Below are 25,040 nucleotides of genomic sequence, written 5' to 3' on the forward strand. Positions count from 1 at the left end.
TATAAAGAAACAAAATCGTATGTCTGTGCTAGAAATCTAACCAAGTTAAGAGCCTTGACATATGATCTGGGCCTGAGTTTAATTCTGTAGATTAAATCCTTCCACAGCAGCTCACTTTCTACTGAATAGCAAGTCTGTGAGTAATGTTTCGTGTGTCATTTAAACCACAGGAGATCAGCAATATGGAGTCCCTCCTCCAGTGTACGGCTGCCACACCCCCACAGACAGCTGTGCTGGGAGCCAAGCCCTGCTGCTAAGGTCTCCATACAACAGGTACTAGCCTCCGCACCACACAATGATCAACATCCACCACTTGTCTTGACAAGAAGCACTGGCAAATTATCTGGTTTTGTCAGACTCGAACCAGGAGTTCAAAGATGTCTCCCGCATTTCCCCCCCCGTCCCACCCGCCACCCACCCCACTCCCTCTTCACATTATTCTCCTACCGTTTAGTTGAAGGTATTTATAATAATAATAAAAAATATAATCCTTGCATTTGATACAGCGCCTTATCATGTTATCGAGACGTCTCAAAGCGCTTCACAGAATATACTGTAAAGTGGAGTGGCTGTGTGTTTTGTGTAGTGCATATTTAATTGAGTAGCTCTTTCAAGGTTATTTTTAGAATGAGTTCTTTGTTTAAAATGGCAACACATTAATTGTAAGTTGTACGTGTACGAGTTTTCACAGTGAATATAGGCAACTGCTTAAACTGCTTTCCAGTATTTCTTCAAACTGCGCTCCTATTTACTTCCTGGCTTCAGGACAGTGAGGAAGGCAACTGATAGAGTCAACCAGATGTTTTTCATCCCGTGTACTTATATCATTGTCTGAGCTTTCTTGCAATAAGTTCACAGATAACACTGGTTTGAAAGCTGACTATGTCCTGGTGTTAGAACAAGTCTTGAAGCACATTATAGCAGATATCTTTGCTTTGTGGAGGGAAAAGGGCCAAGGTTCAGTAATGTAGAAGTGGGAATGGATACACATTGTGGTGTTCACTTGATTGGCGATCAGGGGATAGTTATATAAACCTTTCCCTCAGGAGAATAGATAGGTGGTGGAGGTCATTAGAAGGTAAACTGTACATGACCTGTGGAAGGAGTGGGTTTGGAACGCCAAAAGGCCTTTTCTCATTCTGTGCTCTCTCAAATAAATTATGGTATTGTGTGCAAAATGCAGGAACTTACACCACAAAAGCAAAGAGCAAAAATAAATTAAACGGAAAAATTGCTTGCAGAGTTCTCTGTTCTCATTGTCCTGAATTGTGGGTAGATTCAGACATGTTGTGGTTGTCAGGATCTCTCAGGAGTTTCACATTACAATCTTATAAGATGCTTCAAATTGCAGTGCAGAATACAACGTGCAAATTAAATTGCCTTTTTGTAACTACTGAATAATAATACAGTACTTGTATCTCACATGCTGCCTTATCGTATCAAAACATCTCAGAGTTTCATACAACTACGACTTACATTTATGCAACACCCTTCACGCAGGTTAGCATCAGAATGCTTGACCGTGGGGGAGCATGCCACTGAGCTGGAGGGTGGTGGGGGGGGGGGGGCTGGGGGGTGATAGTTGACTGTATGCACGGTCGAAAAGGAAGCTCTTTAAGGTCAGGTAACTATTGTGTCAGCAAATGTGCCAGCTTATCTGTATCCGCAGGAACCCGTAAATAACAATGAGGTGAATGAGCAGTTGAATTTGGACGAGTGAGGAATATAAACCAGGACATAGGAAGCACTTGCTGTTTTACATTGAAATAGTTCAGGTGAACATCAGAGAATCCACTAACAGAGCAGCCTGAAGAGATTTGTTTGGGGGTAAATTGCCTTGCAGTTTCCTCCCCCATTAACTTTTTCCATTAAGTGGTTATTCAAAACAATGCAATGTTCTCTGTAAGACCACAATGTGACAGACCAACTCTCAAAAGTTCAGATATTTTGCTGAGAATCACATTCCTGATGTATAAACTCAGAAAAAGTTATCTGTGCCCTCTTGCCCAGTAATCAGTCTATCACTGAGCTCAGCAACTGACTCACAGGACTGGACAGATGCTCCGCAACCATCCTCTCTGAAGCACATAAACACAAATGGAAACAATCTTTGTAAAATCCCTTTTGCTCTTGTTAAATTTCCACTGTTAAACACTCTCTTTTCTAAGCTGAACTAAGAACACTCTGTGGAACTCTTTTCCAACATCCCTTCTCCTTGCTCCTCTCCCTGGCTTCAACCCATCCCCCCCACCCCACCACCGCCATCCTTGTATGTGCTGCCATCTATATTCATAATCCTTCATATCTTAAGTGCAGCATTCATTTTTCAGACAGAAATGGTGCCAAACCCATGGACTAACATGTGCCATAACACCTAAGTATCTGCTGCAGGACACTATCTCATCATTGTTCAAGTCCCAATATGTATTCGATTTACTTGTATGTTGGCACCAATAGCTTGGTAACAAATGTACACTGCATTTGATGCACAACAGGTAAGAAAGAAAACATGCAACCAAGTCAAGCAGACCTTGTGTACAGCAACACGTACACAATGTTGAATGGAATAATGTAATCTCAGGATCCAGATGACTCTCTCCAGCTTTCCTTTTACATTTCATGATGTCATCTCAACCTCTCGATTGTCTTAACTGGTTGGCGATTTCCTCCCCGGTCTGTCTTCATTTATTTTAAAGTAAAAAAATAATAAAGTGCATTGACTTATGGGTCCCCCACAGAAAAGTTCTGATCACAGTTATAATTTGAAATATTCATATACATTCTTCATATATAGGAAGAATATGTGGAGATATGGTGGATGTTCGGTTTATTTAATGGCATACCTGTTATTGGTGAAAATGAGAGAGAAATTTAGACAGGTTTATTATCAAGTAAAAATGAATCCCAAAATACTTTGAATGCGTGCACAAGTTTACGTCAAGGGAAGGAGGTACTGATGTAATGTAGGAAGGAAAGGAGTTTATCAAGATGGATGGTGTGTGGTACTATAGCGACAGAAAGCTGACATCGGTTAAGAGTACACAGAATCTTGTACAGAATCTATAAATATGATTTGTGATGTGGATTTGAATGTAACATCTCATTCTAAGTGCTGGCTAGATTGACCTTCTACACAGGATACCTATGCAGAGAGAAATTGTTTTCCTAATGCTTATTGTGGATTGTGGCCAAATGCAGGAAATACAATGGGAATTAAAATAAGAATTTATGTCACTCTTATTTTTCTTTTTTAAAAAAAAAGTGATACCCGATTGGATTGGGAAAACCGGTGGAAAAATAGCACCAAGGAAAAAATGAGTGTGCATACGTCTATGTCTGAGACATTGTTAATCATGTGTTTTTTACTAGATAACAGAAACCATTATTTTCGCTCAAAGGATTCCATGTGATTTTTTTTTACTATGGTGTGGAGCTCTCCTGCATCTTACTTTATTTTATGAACTGTTTAGGATTGGGATCAGAGTTTGGGATATATTGCATAGTTACTGTCGGGTAGCATTAATATTATAGTTCAAGTTACTTTCAGGACTAGAGCTTTACCGTCAGAATCTGGGCCAGGCTTACAATTAGGGCAATATCTATTGTTTCTCATGTTAAACTACATTTTTCAGACTAATGAATACAGTGCTTTGTACAATAAGGGGAACATTGAACATTTCACAGGGCCAAATAATCGTGGCATTGCCCCTTAACAATGGACTGCATCATTGGTGTGATAGGAACATAGGACATAGGAACAGGAGTAGGCCATTTAGCCCCTCAAACTTGTTCCACCATGCTATTAGATCATGGCTAATCTGTACCTCAACTCCAAATATCCACTTTTGCCCCAGATCCCTTGATAAGCCTTCTCAGTAACGGCTGTAAAATTTCATTTAAGAAAATGAACATTTAGAAAATAAATTCTTGGATATAGCTAAAGAGCTGCCATCCCTCAGCTTGTGTTTAAATGGTTTAGCTCATGATACTGATGTGATGCAATGTCTTTTTGTATAAAACTCTGAGTTTCCCACTTATCTCCATCGCAAATCAGCATAACTTCATTGGTTACACTATAATAAGTTTGGCTGAATCAACCTCTGGTATAAATATCCCCGTCACCCCTTGTTACCCATCAGTGTCTTTTGTTTCAAGCCATATCACAGACAAGTAATAGCATTTGAGCCCTTCAGCACTTGGTGTTTTCAATGAGGGATTTACAGAGTGACAGACAGACCTACGGATTTATTTAAGTGGAGGAGTCACTGTGCAGAAAGGGGATAACTCCACACAGAAGGTGGAAAGCTATGAGAGATGATTCCTCGTCGAGCCAATGTAATGTGTATCTGGTCGCCTTTCAAAACCATTTTATTGTTTTTCGGGTTGTAATACGAAGAGAAAGAATTCACTCAGGTTAACATTTGCCTTTGTGTGATTTTTTTTAATACATATAGTTCTGGCTACTTGTCTTCTGTTGTGGTCTGGTAAATCGCTGTGGGTCAATTGGCCAAAAAAACTGGTACATATAATCGGAAGATGAAATTAGGTGACAAGATGAATAAATGGATTGGTTGATGAAAAGGCAGCGAGAGCAAAAAGCAGTTGAGGTTGTGTGTGTGTGAGTTGGGGAGTGTGAGGGGGGGAGAGAGAGAGAGAGGATAAGAGCTAATTTTATAAATGAAATGTCAAGGAGAGAGAGTGGAGAAACTCTCCTGAAGTACGTGTTTTGGGCTGGCACTTCTAATAAAAATCCGGGCCCTGAAGGAATTAATTACAAAAGCATTACAGCAAGAATTTGTGGAATTGCAAAGCATTGCAAGGCACCGACCAGCACGAGCCAAACTACTGGGAAGGGAGAAAACTCCAGGAGAGTTTAATAATAATTTTCTGCTCAGATATGAAGGGACATAATAGAAACGCGGACACGATAATGGATAACGCTGTCTAAAGGTACTGATGTATGCGAGGTGGCATTTGTTTAGCTTTAGATCATTAAAGATACACTAGGTCAGATAGAGGCTGCCGAACACTCGCTGATTTTTTTTTGGATGTGCCTTGTTGCTCTGTGGTGAGCGTCCTGCTGGAATTAAAATTGAAACTTTTAGCAACTGCTTAATTTAGCCACTTGCTAGCGGTAACTAATGAAAACGCTAGATTTCACAGCTGTGAGAATAGCAGGTACTGTTTTAATTCATCACACCTCGTGTCACATTTTTCTTCTCTCTGTCACGTCACACAGAGCTCAGTCATCCATCACTGGCCACCTTGGGAGTTTTCATTTCACCAGTTGAAACTGGAGGTATTTTTTGTTGCTGCACCTCACATCTTTTGTTCGCATTTCTCATGAGCTGCTCCATTTGTCTAACTTTTCTGCATCTCATCATTTCACATTTGCCCTTTCGCTGCAGATTCCTCTAATTAATCACTCCATATATAAAAAAAAACACGAATCATCAATCCCATGAATGAATATTTGTTTAGAAGCAAGAGTGTTTGAATAAGTTACAATGGCAGAGCATCAGGTTCCCAGTCAGATATCCAGTCATTATGACTGACTGACATTTAAACTTGGGCCTCACTAAAGGGTAAGTTTAATACTGCCTCAACTGCTGCTTTCTTCCCAGTCAGCCAAACCTCTGGTCTTTTCTCAATCAGATTGCCAACTTAGCATTAATTCATGCTGAATTCTGAGTTGTCTTGTGCTGTGGACCCCTTTACCATTGGGCACTTTATTGAGACTCCTAAAAATGATTGTATTCTCACAACAGAGGAAGCAGCAATTAATTTAGTTCACACACTTGTCTTTGTGTGTGTGTTGCCATTGCTAGTAAAGCATGACATTAAGGTTCACTGTCTCCACCCATCATCCATTTTGTTTATTCTGATTTACAGTTCCCTGTTATTTTATTATATAAATCAAAGGCCCAGTAGACTTACTCTCACATGTGCCAGGCTCATTTGCTGTGGTTAAAGCCTCAGCAAATTTTGATCAGTTGCATTCAGTGTTGCACTAAACTTTTGCTTTAGTACTTTACCCAGGACCTTTTGACCCATCAGGAGACTTTGATCTATGTTGGCTTTGGAACAGCTACCATGTTTCACGTAGAAGTCCTTCACCAAGATGTATTTTCTCCACAATCAGACAAAGAGACACACACACACACGCATACACACGCGCATCGACACACACACACACACAGACTGATGGCTGAACTGCATTAACTTCAGTTGCCAATCAGACACATGTCAGCCAAAGTGGAATAGTCTATTTTTCAAAACTACTGGTTTCGTACCCGAGAATCCTTAATGCAATGTTAGACACTGTTGTGTCTGTTTGGTAAGAAAGAAGCACATCAACCTTGACACAGCTCCAAGATATAAAATAAAGGAAGAGTTCATCTCTGGGGAATTGTGAGAAAATTGGACATGATACAATATTAAACTCTACTGCAGCATAAATTAAACTTGCTCCGAGTCCATAAACATTACAAAAGTTTTTTTGGAAAGAGTTTAATCTTTTGTGAGTTACATTCTGACAGAAAAGCCAGGGATTAAGCCATGCAATCGGTGGCAAACAGAACTCTAGGTTTCTCCTGGCCAAGACGAGAATCGTGTGGAAAATTAGCTTTTAGACATATCCACATCAGTTCGAACTGAAGCCAAAGTATTCCTCTGGCTTGGAGCAAATGTTACACTGTACATTACAGAACCACCATTAAGAGTTACCATGAGCCTGCATTATCCATCTTCAAAAGTTTTACTTGAAGGACTGATGAAGTGTTTATTAAATATTGTAGTGTTTTTCCTCTTACGAAATTGCTGATTGTGATTTGGGTGTGTAATGGCCAAACCTGGTGCAAGTGTTTCACAACTAGATACGTTCATCATGACATTTAACATGTGGTGAGATTGATCATATTTGGCAAGTCCAAGGGGAAAAATTAGAAATTAATTTTAGTTTGCTTTACGTCAAGAATATGAGATCTCGTAAATCTGACGTCAGCAAAGTTTTGGACCGGAACTGAATCAATCTAGGCTGACAAATAGATGTGTTGGTTAGTAACAACTGATAGCTGTGTGTCGGTGGTGTATATGTGGAGTAATGTGTCACAGAAAGAGTAGAGATTGAACAGAAAGCAAGAGTTATGCAAGACCTCGGAATTGGTTTTTTGGGGGAAGGGTGAATTGGCAATTCGTTAACATGCTGATCAGGGACAATTCTTAAGGTTCAAGAAGTTCATTTGAATGACTCCGGCTTATCTAACATGAGCCAGAGTAATTCAAATTAACTTTGAAGGTCTAAAGATTTTTCTGCGTTTCTACACTCGATCAAATCCAGCAAGAGCAGGTTGTGGGTCACGTGATGTTTTTGTCAGTTTATCTGAAGTGAAACTGCATTAACTTCCAATGCTGGAAATCTCCTCCCCCAAAGTCTTTCCATCTTAGGGAATAGTTTTCAGGCTCGGCAATGTGTTTTCAGAATTCTAGACAGATTCAAACACTCAGTAATCCACCCAAATATTCTGTTCACTTTTCTTTTTCATAAAAAAGTATTACGTATTTGTAATTGGTTTGATTTCATTTCAAATATTTCTGTAGTAGAGTATCCAGTCTGCTTCATGTCCCAATGAGCGGGCTTTCAGGCGTTCTACCTCTGTTCTCTGGAGCTCCATCCTAAAGCCCCTCCGACTTGTTTGTTTCCTCCCCACTTTCAAAGCACGCTACAAGACTCGTCTCTTTGACCACGCTTTCAGTCATCTTTCTAACCCCTTCTTCTACTCCCGCGCCGAGCCTGTGTAAAGTGCTTTGAGACGTCCTCCTAATGTGAAATGCGCTATGTAAATCTTAATTGTATTGTAGAGTAACAGCATGTGAATTTGTTCTATTTCGAAGCGAGTACTTACTGATTCAAGACGGCCTGATTTAATTTGTGAGTTCTGCAGGTCTGTCAAGAAGGCTGAGTTTAGACCTGTAACTTTGGGAAACCAAAATAAACTGCAATTAGTTAACACAAAACATCAATCTTCAACACAAGTGAGCACCTGTGAGCATGTATAAAACAGAAATGATGGAGTACGAATCAAAAATAATAAAAAATAACGTACAGCAATTATAGAATAATCCAGCTTTCACCATAGAGGTGATGTGATGTCTGCACTGATTTGCTTTATGAATCTTACCATGGTCCAATCCATCTTGTCCATAAATAAACTTGCTTCAGTGTAAGGTACAAGGAAGAAAAGTAAACCCAGACAGATTGTGTTACATATGTCAATAATGTATAAAGGCCCTTAACACTGCATCATTTAACTTCTATTTAATTGTAATCTCTGGGATTGAGCTCAAGAGATGATTGTGAGTCAATCATCTGATTGTAGAGGCTGAAGAGTGTTATTGACAGTAGATGCTCCAAATGCTTGTGTCTGTGAATGTCACTGTAGATTGCCTGGAGCAGGAAAACTACAGATGCGATGTGCTATCCTGATAAACCTGCAGATGACTTGTGAGGGCTTAATTTCTTTCTTTTAAACTCGTAAGCAAGCAAGTCCTGTTTTCTATTGGTTTGTGTTTTTCCTTTATGACAGCAATGCAAGCAATGAGCTGATAACTGCTGTCAACAAAAGAAAGTACCACTATAAACCTTTTTTTTTGGCTGGTGTTGTGGGATCTTTGGAACCCGAATTCAGAACACACAGTTCCCTCTTGCAGTGAAAGGCTACCGACCAAGATTTCCAGAGGTCATAATACTTTCTTCGGCAAAGTGCAAGTTGTTGAATTTCCACCCGATGTAAAGCTGCTACTGAACTGTATATGGTGATTTGTTGAGATTTGGTTAGGGGGCAGTGTATAAACCTTAACATTAAAATGAATGATGGGGGTCAGTTTTGTGGCATTTCTTAATTAAAATTCCAAGTAGGACTCCTTTTTGGTAACTGGAACTACATTACTCTGAACTTGAGAGAAGTCGACTCCCAAAATAGATTGAGTTGGAGTGATGTTCCCATGAGACAGGCCTCTTGGATTGCGTACTTAAGAAATCCGTTATGAAATACCGTAAAATTGACCCCAAAACTGCAATGAGTGAGAAATTTGAGCATGACTGAGTTCGGTTTGTTCCTGTGAATTCATGTTCTTAAGCGATCAATGCCTTGTAATTGCAGCCACGCAGCAGCATATGAAAACGACAATCACAATGCGCCCATGTTGTACAGCTGTAGTACACAGTACAGAATACACACGCACGGAGTTTTCAGAGGGATTCAGGTGAGTGACGCAGACCACAACAACTTGCATTTATATAGCGCCCCCTCATGCAAGGTAGCACCTCGGAGCACTTGAAGAGTTTTAAAGCCTTAAAGATGCTTTTCTAAACAATTCTATTGCTTCGAAGAAGCTAGCGTTAAAGAGAATAACAACAACTCGCATTTATGTAGCGCCCCTCACACATGGTAGTGTCCCACAGCCCCTTCAAGAAGCACTTTGAGTGTAAAGATCACCTGATTTCTCACTCTGTTTTTCATACGGAGGGGACAATCATTATGTGGAACCACAATGTTAGCTCGATGGTTGTAAGAGATGTTTAGCCTGATCTCGATGTCTGTCTGGTTTATATTTCAGGACGTGCGGAGAGTGCCAGGTGTAACCCCTGCCATCGTCAGGTCAAATGCAGAATCCAGTGAAAAGCGCCCTTTTATGTGTCCCTATCCTGGGTGTAGCAAGCGCTACTTTAAACTTTCCCACCTGCAGATGCACAGTAGGAAACACACAGGTAAGCTTAGCCCAGCTCAAGGCTATTGAAACAGTTTTTTTCCCTATACTATACTTATTTTCCCTATACTTTACCAGCTAGGCAGACGCTCAATAAACTAATAATTGTTTAGCTAATGTGATGCCACAAACTGAACGTCTAACAGTTTAGGAATTTCCTTGTACTAAATGAAGACTGCAGATGGGATTAGAGTGTGGATGTACCTTATTTTGGGGGTAGTTTAATGCAACCTTTTTGAACACCATTTATCCTTTTGAACCGTAAATCTTTTGCTCTTAAATGTAGATCAGAATTTAAGTGCTGCATTGTTGACTTCTTGTTCTTGTCCTTATGACCTGGCCAATACAAAAGTGCGGAAATATTACTGAGGTAACATGGATTCTAAGGTGCATTTGAATTTTGGAAATACTCATTGAAAAAATCCGCAACCGAGATTAGAATTAATACAGTAATCCCAGAGAATCAAATGTGTGAGTCATATTTAATAATAATCCTTGCATATAATATAGAGTTTTATCATATGGTTGAAATGTCTCAAAGTGCTTTGCCGGATTTACACAGTAGGAAGTAGGATTAAGATTGTAGGAGTGTAGGATAAGCACATTGGAGGTCAGAGAGCTGCGTAGAGCTCTTTTGTTATCATTGGGGTCTAACACCCAAGGGTTTGAATGTGATTGCTTAATAAGGAGTCTGAGTGGAGACTTATTCCAGCAACAAGCAGCGGGTCATATTGGGGTCAGGGCAGAGATCCCTGACTTAATATGAAGTATTCCCAGCTAAGGAATCCCATTAGAAGTCATCACATGCTGGACCTCTCCCCACTCCACCCCCCTAAATCTGCACATTGTGTCTCAAACTACAGCCATTGACAACAGTTTTAGTCGTAATTTACAATATTTCAGTAGGAAATAGCGGTGAAATGAAAATTGTATTTCCAAAAATGTGGCGTCTCAAAGCAACTTCAACTGAGCTGCAAACCTGGAGTTTTTCCAGTTGTAAATCTGCTCCCAAGTGTTTTAAGTAGAACACGCCACGGTTAACAATCTAATATGATAAATATCTCCACAAATGAGGCTAACTGGACAATTCACAAAGTGGCAAAGTTAGGAGTGAGTTACGGTTGCCTTAAGAGTGTAGATTGTTCTCCAGGATTTGTGCCAATACGAGGAGATTTAAGACATCTTATCCCCAAATCTTCTCCATTAAAAATTTGCCGCCAAATATCTCAAAATATTTCACCATTAATTACTTTGAATACAGTCAATTCTGAAATCTTGATCTCCTAAGTAACCTTGGAGAAAACCTTGTCTGTTATTTGATGTGACTGGCCAAGAAATATCCTAAATATAAGAGGTCTAGGAGTATTAGAACCATCAAACGAAAGAGCTCTTTTTAGTGAAACCGTTTTCTGTGAATCATTATTTATATCACTTGTCATTCCAGTCATAATCTGTTAATGAAAATATATCAGAGAAAGAAAGAGCTTTAAGTCGCATCACACAGAATTGCTTGATGAGAATCGATGACAGTAAAAGTGATGTTTGGTGATGATATTAGGAGAATAGGTGCCATTAACTGAAGGTAAAGCATTAGAAGTTATTCTTGCTAATAACTTTGGGTGCAAGTCATAAGAATGTTCCATGATATCCGCACATCACCAAAGTCACTACACTTGTTGGCATCTCCCTTGGCCAGCCCCATATATCGCCCACAACATATACAGTCAATTCACTTTACAGTATATTCTGTGAAGCGCTTTGAGATGTCTCGAAGATGTGATAAGACACTGTATCAGATGCAAGGATTATTATTATGGTTTATAATGTCATGTGAATGAAATTAGGCAGTCTTGTAAATTACTGTCTGCCACCTGCCTTCTCTTGGCTGGAAACAGTGCGTTACAAAATGTATCATTCTTACACATTATTTTGTGAATCATATAGATATATTATTTCGCAATTAAGAGTCCACAGAAGATGCTAATTCCCTTCTGGTGAAGTCAGTTGGCTCTACTTGTAACAGCTGCAGGAATGTAAGTCCAAGATAGACAACGGTTTTAGAAAAAAAAACTCCACTCTCCACCGCATTAATACGTCAGCAACTTTAAACCTTATTATTAAAAGCAACCAGGGGGAATTCTAATATATTAGAAGTAATAGGTTCAAGTGAGGGAGTTAATGGTGTAATTAAGTCTTGTGTTGGTGCTGCTATACAGCTACAAGAGTTTTGATTGCCCTGCTCCCTTCCCAACATTCATTATCCTCCGTACAATCAATAAAGGGTTTCACCAATCACTAGTTCTAGAAAGTGATGAGTTTATGGGAATGTTTTTCCGCGCATTACTGGCATTTCCTCTTGAAGCTGTCAGAACGGCATTCCATCTGCTGAATTATTTGTGACTTTTGACCACTCTCAAACCAATGTTTATTTTTAATTTTAACTGCAAGGGATGATTAGTCCTCCTTGTGTAAGTCATTCTGATTATAAAACAAAAAAAGTGATTTCACAAATGGAAGGGTTGGTGCAGTGTGAACCTATGGCACCTCATCACAGGGTCAAGGGTTTTTGTGGTTTATGAAAGTTCAGGTTTTATAGGCACTTGCAAGATCTTATTACTGCTTTACTCACGACTCAGCACCATTTTTCCGCAATTATGATTGTTATTATGAGAACTGCAACCTAACAAATACCCTTGTAAAACATCTGATCGTTGATGTGGTAAATTGACTGAATTACGTGATGTACAAACTATAGGCACAATTATCTCTCGCAGGAAGTTTGATGAAAGTCACTTGCAACTGATGGTTCGTGACCTAAACCCATGGGAAATAACACAGCATTAATCTATACAGAGCAAATGCAATCCAGTTCCAGTGATATTGAAAAGACAAATCCAAATGCTGTTGGTGGTAAGACCACTGGCTGTGCTCCAGTTTCTCAGCCCAATAACTTGAAGGAGAGGGGAATAGAAGGGAATAAGAGCATGTAAGGAATGAGTGAAAACTCGTGTGGAGTATGAACACTGACAAAGACTGGTTGGGCTGAGTGGCCTGTTTCCATGCTGTGCATGTTATCTTTTAAAACCAGGAGGACAAACAGCCGGTTGTCAAAATTGCCCATGTGTCCTCTTTCCTGAGTCTTCATATAAAGTCTGTGCGGGAATCTACAACAGTATCAAAGGAAATCGCCTTACTAATTTATCTCATTATGGATATTTTTTTCCTATAGACTATTATGGGCCAATACACATTGACACTCTGTATTTGAATGCAGCTGAGCACACTTGAGATTTCTTTTAAGCCCATGTTACGTTTATGAAATTGACCTGCAGTTGACATCCAGCTGACTGTGCCTTGGGTTCTGCTGCTGTGAAATGCATTAGAAAAGATGGATATTTTACAAAAACGCTGTTGACTGTGTAGATGTCTGTTTTGAGGAATAGCTTAACAATGCCAAGCATAACATTTGCCTTTAAACAGATGCCTTAACACGCATCTAGTAAAATGATGCTTTAAAAATAAAATTAACTTTTGTATTTTAATTCAACGCAAATAAAAATGCTCATCCCGATGCCTAAAACATGCAGCTTTGTGCAACTCACCTTTAAAGCTTCAATATGAAGGAGATCTATATTCGAGACCATTTGATTGTAGGAATAAATTTTCAACCTTTTTGTTTTCACTAGCACTTTCTATGTGTATTCGATATATTACCAGGAGAATTTATGTTAATATGTCAAAGACCGACTGTCCCCCAGAGATTATTTCCTAAAAATAAATGCAACTCTATGGGGGAGTCGTTGTGGTCAGAGTTTAATTGACCATTTTCAGCAGCTTCAGTCGAATACACAAAATCAATTAAGTTGAATTGACACTGAAATGTGGCAAGACCCAAAGGTCTTGGGTAACACTTATGGCATAAGTACGTGTGGAGTAAGTTCCCCCTGAAGCAGTAGCACTAGTAAGCTAAACACGAGACTTCAATTTTACTTGCATTTATAATCAAAGCACTTTGAGACGTCTCGATGAAGTGATAAGGCGCTCTTTCAAATGCAAGGATTATCATTATTATAATAAGGGACGAAAACAGCAGCCTGTTGGTGCACAGCAAAGTCCTGCAAACAACCATTTGATTTGGGTGGGATTGTTTCTCGGGCTAGTCTCTGCCGCTGCATTACAAGCATGAACTGTTTTCTTGTCTGAGCAGGTGAAAAACCGTACCAGTGTGATTTCAAGGATTGTGGGCGACGATTTTCCCGCTCAGACCAACTCAAACGACACCAGCGGAGACACACTGGTAAGAGAGGAGAGGCATTGACGATGCGAAACACACTGGGTTCAGTGAAGCTATATATGCACTCGCTCTCACCGATGCAAAAAAAAAATACATTGCACCGCAGCGCAAGACAGAGATCATGAGCAGAGGTTCAGTGATATTTCTTGCTGCGTTTACACCTGACCTTTTAGCAGTGAATCAATTGCTTCGGGTTTGGCAAATCCACTGCCAAATGTGTTACGTGCATGAGAGTTAGTCAGAGCGAATTGCACTGAATCTCACTCCTGACACCAGCTGCAAGGAACAATGTAAACACAGCACCAGTGTATTGGTTGTCATGTCTTCAGCCAGTGTATATATGTTTGTGTGTAATTTCTGTTTTTGTTACCTGATATGAACCAACCCCGTCCCCTTTTCACTCTTCAGGAGTAAAGCCTTTTCAGTGCAAAACCTGTCAGCGTAAATTCTCCCGTTCCGATCACTTGAAGACTCACACCAGAACTCATACAGGTAAAACAAGTGCGTAAACATTTTTTTTCCACATTTTTTACTTTTCTTGTAGAACGCAAACTTCGATATTCATCACTGCTGCAATGTGTTAACCCTTTGAGTACCGAGTATATTTTTTGCAAAACTTCAAATTTGCGCTCTCTCTTTTCTTTTTTGCTAAATGCTGGCCTGTGAACGGGGAGGAAAAAAAAATTTCCCGGTGAATTTCTCTCTGGTTTTATCACCACCTGTTGCTTCCACTTTATTTCTCTTATGTTGTTTTGGATTTCCCCTTTGAGGTAGAGCGCCCCGACATGTAGGAGCCAAGCCTCCAATGCAGACAGCAGGTCGCGCTCAAGTGAGGGATAAGTCCTGAGCACACCTACAGTGATCGTTTCCCAAGAAAAAAAATTAATCACTCAATCCACGACTGTGTGCGGGACGCTGCTGTGCGCGATTGGCTGCGCGTTTCGTCCACAAAATACACAGTCAATTCACTTTACAGTATATTCTGCGAAGCGCTTTGAGACGTCTCGAAGACGTGAAAAGGTGCTGTATCAAATGTAAGGATTATTATATTATTAAACCGAACGGTTTTGAATGTTCCTTACAAGGCAGAACTGTGGATCGTTTCTCAAATTTCATTAGTCTCCAAACCAATTATTGCAGTTTTGTTACTTTCCTTATGTTTAGCGCAACAACAAAAACATGAAGGCAAATGTGCTCAAAAGGTTAAAAATTCTGTTCTTCCAATCTTTCATCTCAGTGGAAGAACGTCTCGGATTTGTCTCACTTTTCCCGACAACTTTTATTTCCCAACTTTTGGGATGCCCAAGCAAATATAAAACTGTTGGGCTGGGTCTTGTCACCAATTGAGTGGCATTCTCTCCCCCTCCCCCCACCAAACAAAATACTCTCAGTCAGTTTGTTTTTGGGGGGTGGGGGGGTGGGTGGAGGACAAAATTGTCATTTCTATTAAAACAGGCAATTGAAAAACAGCCCATAACTGGTTTCAAATGTCCTGCCTCGTCGATTCAAAGAAAAAATCCTAAGAATATCATATCCTAACAAAGTTGCATGAATGTGTTGTCACCTTTTATGTGTAAACAAAAATTAAACGTTCATTAAGCTACCGTTTTTAACAGGTGAAAAGCCTTTTAGCTGTAGGTGGCCGAGCTGCCAGAAGAAGTTCGCGAGGTCGGATGAACTGGTCCGTCACCACAACATGCACCAGAGAAACCTGACCAAGCTCCAGCTCGCTCTCTAGTGAATTGGGGGGGAACCTCGTTCAAACAAGAAAAAAAAAGGATGTGACACTGACGGAGAAACAATTTTGCTTCTGTTCACCTCGGTTCTAAAATTCAGCAGCTTCGGGAGTCAACAGGCGTGAGCTAAAACGCCTGATTTTTCTATGATTAACCTCACACCGACCAAAACGTTAGACATACACCACCAGTAATCTGTGGGGTTCGCTGTGCCTCTAATTCAGTCACTGTTGAAGTGTAGAAGGAGAAGTGGGGGTGAAGCATAACAGCCACTGCACATGATAAGCATTAGCAATGTAGCCAATGTCACTCACCATTGCACACATAACCTGCGATGATGTTCACACAGGAGTGAGTGTGAGGGTGGTTTAAATGGCAGTACAGCATTGCTCCATATTGTAAATATAATGTATATAGGAACCTCTTATAATTGAGTACTACTGTATTCAGAGTTTTATTTTGGATTAAAATCCTTGGCTAATCCAGATGTGCCCTGTGTTGTGTGCAGCTACTAAAGGCCGTTTAATGACAGGCTTACAATGAGGCAATGGGGAATACATTTCATCTATCGAGTTAACTTGCCTTTCAGTACCTATAGCAGATGCAGAGATGGGAATAAAATCATTTGGCCAGGGTGAGACACTGTCGTTTATCCATTTGTGGCATATTTTATCGAGATCTATTTAGGGAGAGGGTGAGGTTAGCCAGCAATGCATAAACCACTAAAAAAAAAAGACTGTTTCAAAATTGTATGCTATGTATTGAGAAGCCACACTGGCTTTGTGGCTGATTAGGTGTAACGTTACCAAACATTGTTTAAAATCAAAGGCTGGTCCGTAACTTCGAATAACCATTCCTCTTGAAAGTCCGTAACTTAATGATTTTTTTTTCTCTATATAATGAAGAGAAAAGTTTTAGTGTAATGGATTGTACTGTGTTGGGGTTTGTTTTTCCTTGTTCATGTATTTACTGCTACTTTGCCGGAAATTATTATGTATATATCTGATAATGTATTGCTGTGCCTAAAATAGGAGAGTTGCTAAAAAAAATGTAGAGAATAAAACAAAAGATAAATAGGTATGCCACAGGTTTGGGCTGTTTGCTTTTACCTTGTCTGTGTGTGTGTGTGTGTGTTCATACTGAGAATGTAAAAGCTGAATTATATTTCCTCGACCATCACCACTGAACTCTCAATTAAAGATGCCCAAAGAGAATCTTAATGAATGTCCAGCAGCTGTTTTATTTCATGGCTCGTATCCGATTTCCATTCCTGGGTGTCATTTCGAACATTTTACTAACTGCTTCCAGCTCCGACCACTTAACCCCTCCTGGGCCAGGCTGCAAATGTGTTCACCTCAAATGAATCAAAAGTCTGGCAACCGCCAGCAACACAGTTCCAGGATCCTGATCCTCAAATGTAATGCGTTTCGACAGCGACATGTGGCTGTGTTCTTTCGCTGGGAAAGTTGGGGAGACCTCACTCACTCTTGATGTTGCCTGGATTTATTTATTCCCTGAAAGTTGTAGATTTGGTTTGTCAAGTCATTCTTCCACTGCAAACTCGTGCCTGTCTCGTTCCAAAGCTTTAGCTGTAGATTCAGCGGAGTGTACAGTAACTAGTTCTGGCGTGGAGGACGCTATTTAAATCCAAGTTGTTGTTGTAGTTCCACCTTGGGCATCTTAAGTGAAAAATCGCGGGTGAACGACGTGGCAGTTTATCTGTGGTTTCCTATATTGTCAATCCAAAAACTAGCTCCATCAACACCGAAAGGAGACAACACCACATTAACGGTCCATGCATGTAAGCTCAACTGATAGAAAGCTATCCATGGCTGCCTAGTCATGAGGCCCAACATACACACTCTATACCTTTTTTCATATCTGTCACATGCTCATGGGTTTCATCTGTTTCTGTTGTCAGCAATGTCTGACCTTGCAGCCGGTGAATGATGGTGGCTTTTAGCCCTTCCATTAGCCTTTCATTGGCCTGTGGGTGCACTCTGACAAGAGAGTGAGAGGCTATCACAACCATCAATGTCCGTTTACCAACAAGCAATTTGCAATTGATTCCTGGGAATGTTAAGCCACAGAACTAGAATCCGTTTGAACGTACAGTTTTTTCTTCTTCTTCGAATCCAAGTTTAGGAAATCTTCTTGGGAGATTTTTGGCTTGGGGTTCAGGAAGGAGTAGATGTGAATATCAGCAGAACTTCCTCCAGTCATACTTCTTGCTGTTCCACTTGTTGTAGGTTGAATCAATGTCAATGTCCCTTGAACATGTGCAGTGACACAGCTGGTAAAAGAGATCAATCTTTACCTGTATTGTGGTAGATACACCTCCTGCCTTTGGTTGGTTGATAGTACCAGATTTCTGATGAATCTCGTTGCTTTCAGGAATGTAATTTTGATCAGCCGGGTGTCTGAGACATACATAAACCCATCACCATGCTTAGGAGTATCCAAACCCAAATCAGAGTTCCCCAAATGTTTGCCATATAAACACACAGAGAAATCTCTCCTTTTTCTGAACAGTATTAGGCACAGAACTGCAAGAGCTAAGGTTTGGGGACCCCAGAATGTGCATTCAGGTACTGATGGAGGTTAACCAACTGCATCCCTGGACACAGCACTGTATCCCCATGCTAGAGAGAAGTACAGATCATGTAACTGTACCTCACTTCACTCTTAAAACCATCCTGGTGTCAAACCGGAAAGTGCAATTGACAAGAGAGGCTTGGATGAAGAGGGTTCTTCGGCCCATTCGTTCTCATTTTTAAGTGATGGGAATTGACGGGGAACAGAGCAATTCTAAAGAATGACTTCAGGTCACTTTTAACTCTAACCAGCCTGATTTCTTGGGTAAGGACTCGATGACTATTGGGGTGAAACATTTGCCAACACTTGTGATGTTATCACATTTTACATTCCGCCACTCCTCCCCATAGCACATAGCTATGTCACTACGTGCAAGAAGAAAAAATTCCATACTTTAAATTCTGTTACCATCTCCCCTATGTATCGCATGTTTCTGAAGAGGCCCAGTAACATTATCAATGTTTATTTTGCTGTGAATAACGATTAAACTTCCTGATTTCTCTCAGGTAACTTTTCTTTTGAAGAGTAAATTTGACCTTGCATGCTGCCCGGACACTAAGAGCTTTGGATCTAGAAATAGGTTACATTTTACTTTGTGCTTCTGATTTTTCTGCAAGAGTTAGGTGTATCTTATTATTATTAATATTATTATTATCTTTTGTGAATTCAGTGTCATACTTAGAACTGCCAGGAACGTTAAATAGTAGTAGTGTCTATTTGGGTTACACTGTTAAGAATTCATTACAGCATTATGTGATATGGTGCTGAAATAGGAGACTTTTTCTTTACGCAAGGATGATGAAGTTTAGTCACTCAGTGAACTCAGGGCCTGATAAGAGTGGTGTCTGCTGGTGAGGTTCATTTTTTACAAGGCCATCTGTATCCATTCAAGAAAAGCTAGGTTCTTTGACCAGTCATTAATCAGAATGAAGCTGATAGAATGTTCCCTTGATGAGAAAGGAAAGACAAAAGAAACCGAGATGTTAATATACTTCACTCTGGGGTTAAATGTCAGTCCTGAGGTAAACAAACCAATGACGAAATAATATACAGAAGCATCAGGATTACACGTGTGTTTAAGAAATCACTGTCCCGTTTGCTGCTATCAATGTTGTTATCATGTATTTGTCTTTCTTTTAACTCACGTGTAAATCAGTTTGAACATTACTGTTTTCTCTTCATTTCGTTTCTGACACTGTTTTCACATCCTTATCACTTGTTTGTGATTGATTCGATCGTTTGCTTCTCATCATCGACAGAGCATTTCATCCCCAAATTTCCTTTTAATAGTTTATATTTTTATCACCTCGAAAGGTCTATTTAATTTATGGGGTGAACAGGAGAGGGTTCCTCGTGAACATGAGTAAATTGCCTTTTATTGCCTCAAACTTGTCCTCTTCTATGTAATTTGATCATTTTTATTTCTGCGCTTTTAACTCTTGAATTTTTGCCTGCTTCACTTTTAGTGAGACATTTAGCATCTTAATTTAATAAAATGTATATGCTTGATTACACGATACAAGTGTGATTTATATATTTAATTGCACCAATCTCTTGCATGTAAATCAATGTATTTATTCTAATGGCTTCACATGAATTAAAATAATAAGTTTAAAGCAAAGGAAAACCAGTCTGAATTGTACATCCAGTGACTAATTTCTTCCATTTGAGCAAGGTTTACCTCATCTTCACCCTCGGGACAGTCTGGTAAAAGACTAACATTATGATTTAACCATGATTTAATTATGATTTCATTTTTATTTTGCAAAGCTGCATTATAGTTTGTGAGGAATCAGCCTACTGATAAGATAACAATGATGACATGATCATAAGTGAATAACTTGCAATTGCAGAAGACCTCTAAAATGCACTCAATAAACACTAAGCACCATTAAAGGATTAGTATTAGCCTGATAGAAGCCTTGATTAAGTACGAGGTAAGCAATGGTACACAGTAAATCAATGTCTTTCTAGATTATTATCCTTTGGATCATGTCAAGCTTTGCCCATCTCCATACCGGTGCTATGTTCCTGCGAGCACATGTATGGTGTTAAAAGGTTAACACTTGATTGACAGCTTGCCCTTAACCACTTTGCTGTAGAGGTCATTACAAAGCTGATCATTTAGGTTTGAAGCTTTCATCTTTCACAGAACATAAGTTCGTTTGGCATTCACTTGGAAGGAGAAATCCTATATTTAAGTAAGCTGAGTGATTAGCAAAAGCACCAATTCTACCAGCATCCACTATATCAGGCCGCAAAAGTTGAGGGAAATAACTGTTTTATATCTTATTGTTTTACCTGAAATTATTTTCTGAAATGCCATATCATGACTGTTACAGTGATCAATATCTGATACAGATGATCAGTCCCAAAACAAGACTGAATTAACTCAATGAGCCGTCCCCTTAGCAGGACTCAATTACATTTTAATTTAAAATGCTTGTTTAATTGGATTAAAGTGTATATGCTACAGATTTAGACAGCTGTGAAATATTGCCCTCCATCATTGAGCTGAGCAACAATGACCAACCAATTCTTAACGACATTAACTCGCCCGAGATGAAAGAGAGAGTTCTTTAAAAAGAAATCATTGCACAGTTGACAATTACAAAGCACTTTTCCCGCAGCAAGTTTCCACCAGTGTGTACCATGCAATGACTTCACCTTCTGACACAGAGGAAGCCCAATGAAAGTACAGACATGATGCAGCTGGCCCAGGCAATTTCCATTGGCAAAGCATTGGTGTCTGAGCACAAGCCTCTGCATCAAACAGCCGAAAGAGCTACTACTGTAAAAGCAGTATTAATTGCACACATTAATCATAGGCATTCGGGTCATGGAGGTGAGTGGAGGGTGAGGATAAGTCAAGAATTTCTGCCATGAATTTTCCTACGTTATTTTTTCGGGTTGCTTTTTCTCAATGAAAGTTGCTGACGGAAAGCCAGGGCTTTTTCTCCTCTGCTCCGCCCCCCGCCCCCCACCACTATTTATTTTTAAAGGAGTCATATTTCTTAGAGTTAAGCTTTTATTACATCAATGGGCACTCACAAAATAGGATTTCAGAACTGTTTTGGACTTGGATCAGGTTTGCGATTAACTTCTGGTTTCTTTCACAACTCCAAGAAGGTTATTACCTCCTTGTTTTTTTTTGCTCTGTTCTTAAATTGATACTGATTGTTTTTCCACTTATTCTATGCTGTCCAACTTACTTCCAAATACAGTAGTGGCCGACCAGCAGATGCTGACGACTTAAGTCCCAGTAAATGGAAACTGCAATCAAAGCGCGGACAAATAAATAAACTCATGAAATGTAACTTTTCAAATAGAAGCTGCAATTCATAAGATCACAAGGTTACGTGTTCATGAACGTGCAAAGTTTTTTTTTATGTCGTACTCACGTCAGAATTACCAATCCAATTCAAAATCAAGCAGCTCTGAGTGAAAAAATGGTGTACGGTGTTTCGAGATGTCCCTTAAAGTGAAGGGTGAACGTACCTCAGTATCACATCATTTCTGTGTTACAGTTATTACACAGGACAAACATCTGCACAACATCTTTCATCACTTTTCCAAGAATGTAAGTTGTGAATTTCTTGTGGATCTTCGAAGCTGAAAGTCTCAGAGGCAGTCCAAGGTGCAGCAGAATAGCATCTCTCTCTCTCATCCCAGGAACCCAGCTTCAAGCGACATTTAAAGCCATCCAGACCCCGTGAGTTTATTTCTGAGTGGGCTATTCAGAAACGTCTCAAGTCTAAACTGATTCCCCAAAGTACAATTTTCTCAACAGTTGCCTTCCGTTGTGTTACGTGCTTCTTTGTCTCATGATGCTTAGGTATTTGTTCGAAGGTTGTTAAGGTTGGGGTGGTCACCTGCGTCCACAGGTTTGGTTAATTGGAGGATGAGAGAAATGGACTGTGGGCAGCAATACTGTCCCAGTTTCAAGGTATGGGAATGTGACAATACATCAAAAGGTAAAGATTATTATTATTATTATTATTACTTAAGGGATATCACTAGAAAAGCAAATGATTAAACACGTTGTATATTTAATCTAATTAAGTAACAACACAACACCAAAGCTCCACATTGCAGAAATTGGAATTAAAAAAAGCAGAGAATGCTGGAAATGTGAAGAAAGTCAGTCAGCGTGTGAAAGAGACAATTAGGTTTCAGGTGCAAAGCTTTATTGGCTTCATCAGGTCAAGGTAGATTTAATGGCCTGCTTTAATCTTGCGTTAGTTGAAATCCTAATGCAGTGGCAGTGTTTGACCTTCAACGCACGGAACCTAAAAGTGACGCTGTTAAAACTTTTAAGAAGTTCTAAATCTTTAACTTAAAAATCTAAATCGAAAACATGTTTTTTTTAAATTATTTTAATATATAAGTGCGCTTTCGCTCTTTGTCACCGCTTGGTCCGCAGTTCCACTTACGAACTAATTATTTTATTATTAATTTATTATTATTATTATCCTTGCGTTTGATAGAGCGCCTTAGCACGCGCCCCCCCCCACCAGACGCCTCGAAGCGCTCGCCACAGAAATATGCTGCAAAGTGAATGGACTGTTTTTTTTTGTGGGCGATGTGTTTTAATGGTGACTCAGTTCTCCCCCTCTCCTCCCCCTCACCCTCAAGGCCGATTGACCAGTCTGTGCTGCCAATGGGTCTGTGCCTCTGGTTCCTCTCCCCCTCCCCCGGACCTGGTGTAATGTAATGTCACAGGAAGATCGAGCAGGTCAGTGGCTTCTGGTGGGTTTGACTGCCTTCCCCCCCCCCCCCCCCAGCCCCCAGCCCCCCCCCCCAGCCCCAGCCAGCCCCCCCCCCCAGCCACCAGCCCCCCCCCAGCCCCCCAGCCCCCCCAGCCCCCAGCCCCACCCCAGCCAGCCCGCCCCCAGCCCCAGCCCCCCCCCCCAGCCCCAGCCAACCCCCCCAGCCAGCCCCCCCCCCCCCCAGCCCCAGCCAGCCCCCCCCCAGCCAGCCCCCCCCCCCAGCCAGCCCCCCCCCCCCCAGCAGCCAGCCCCCCCCCCCAGCCCAGCCCCCCCCCCAGCCAGCCCAGCCCCCCCCCCCAGCCCCAGCCCCCCCCCCCCCCCAGCCAGCCCCCCCCCCCCAGCCAGCCCCCCCCCCCCCCAGCCAGCCCCCCCCCCCCCCCCCCAGCCCAGCCAGCCCCCCCCAGCCCCCCCCCCCCCCCAGCCAGCCCCCCCCCCCCCCCAGCCAGCCCCCCCCCCCCCAGCCAGCCCCCCCCCCCCCAGCCAGCCCCCCCCCCCCAGCCAGCCCCCCCCCCCCCCAGCCAGCCCCCCCACCCCAGCCCCAGCCAGCCCCCCCCCCAGCCAGCCCCCCCCCCCCCCCCCCAGCCAGCCCCCCCCCAGCCCCCCCCCCCCTCTGCTGTGCTGCAGTTCCCACCGTTGTTACAATGTGCTTCGTTGGTAACACAACATAACATAACATAACAGTGCAACTCTCTGGATACTGTTCTGGGGTTTGAGATACGTTTCCCGAATCGCCTCCACTCTCCAGTCAGAGGCTGAAGGGGTTTGTGGCTTTCAGTGAATGCTCCAATCGACCCCCACTCACCACCACAGGACAAGACACTGCAGACTGTGCAGACCCCCCCCCCCCCCCCCCCCGCTTGCCTTTAGCTCTCACACGCAAAATAGTGGGTTTCACCCCAAATATATATATATTTTTTAAAATATTATTGCACATGGTGCATTTGCCTAAACAAGTATTTTTTTTTGGGGGGGTGAGGGGAGGGGAAATGCTAATAATTATTGTCATAGGAATTATAATGCTATTTATAAGACTAATAATTTTTTTAGTAATTCTAATAACGATTGGAGTTATTAGTCCTGGATTGTTATAATAATGCAAATAAAAAGAATAATTCATAATATTGTACTAATAATTGTATAATCGCCATTCGATTATAGCCGGGAGGACTTCCCAGGTGCTGACGGGCATATTGTAGATGGCACTCATTCTGCCCATTGCTAACCATCTTTGGTGTGTGTGTGTGTGAGTGTGAGTGTCAGAGAGAGACAAACATGTTACCATAATATTCATTACGGAGTCACATAATGTAGTGGTCAGCGCACTCGCCTCGCAAGGAAGAGGACTTGGGTTCAATTCGACTCCCGGGAGGGCAGGGCAAACCCTAAGGCAAGTTTCCTTACTCCACACACACACGCTCGCCTCTGTTTACCTAGCAGTAAGTGGGAACCCACTGTTAGTCGACCTGCGGATCGCTTTCCGGGGTAATAATCCCTTTTTTAAAAAAAAGTAATTGGTCACTCAATCCACGATTGTTTGTGGGACACGGCTGTGTGCAATCGGCTGCCGTGTTTCACCCACAAAGTCCACTTTAATCCACTTTACAATGTATCCTGTGAAGCGCTTTGAGACATCTCGAAGACGTGATGAGGCATTACATCAAATGCAACGATTATTATTATTATTATCTGTCCTGTGACTGATGGAGGGCAGCCGAACTCACTTCCTTTCCTGTTCCTGACATGTCTTTGACCAGAAATTTCCCCTCACCCCTCCCAGTTGCATTGTTTTTTTGCGGAAATATCAGTGTAAGAACTACACCAATTTTCATCGGCGATCTGGGTTGAAAAATCTGTTAGAATAAATGAGAAGATTTTTAA

The 25,040-nt window shown here is 41.2% G+C and overlaps 1 protein-coding gene across 2 annotated transcripts in view; it reads left to right on the forward strand.

The window, feature by feature from the left end:
• The window catches only part of wt1b (WT1 transcription factor b), a 32,681-nt gene extending 15,663 nt beyond the window's left edge, over positions 1-17,018 (forward strand). The window contains exons 3-8 of one of the 2 annotated variants that reach the window (XM_007887774.2): positions 171-273; positions 9,162-9,264; positions 9,619-9,769; positions 13,976-14,065; positions 14,471-14,563; positions 15,679-17,018. In XM_007887774.2, coding sequence (XP_007885965.1) covers positions 171-273; positions 9,162-9,264; positions 9,619-9,769; positions 13,976-14,065; positions 14,471-14,563; positions 15,679-15,800 — 662 coding nt within the window. In that variant the 3' untranslated portion in view covers positions 15,801-17,018. The remainder of the gene's footprint in view (positions 1-170; positions 274-9,161; positions 9,265-9,618; positions 9,770-13,975; positions 14,066-14,470; positions 14,564-15,678) is intronic. The other variant, XM_042341436.1, reaches the window with a different exon arrangement.
• The last annotated feature ends 8,022 nt before the right edge of the window (positions 17,019-25,040 follow it).

Source organism: Callorhinchus milii, unplaced genomic scaffold, assembly GCF_018977255.1.
Source record: "Callorhinchus milii isolate IMCB2004 unplaced genomic scaffold, IMCB_Cmil_1.0 Scaffold17, whole genome shotgun sequence".
In the NCBI taxonomy this organism is placed as follows: domain Eukaryota; kingdom Metazoa; phylum Chordata; class Chondrichthyes; order Chimaeriformes; family Callorhinchidae; genus Callorhinchus; species Callorhinchus milii.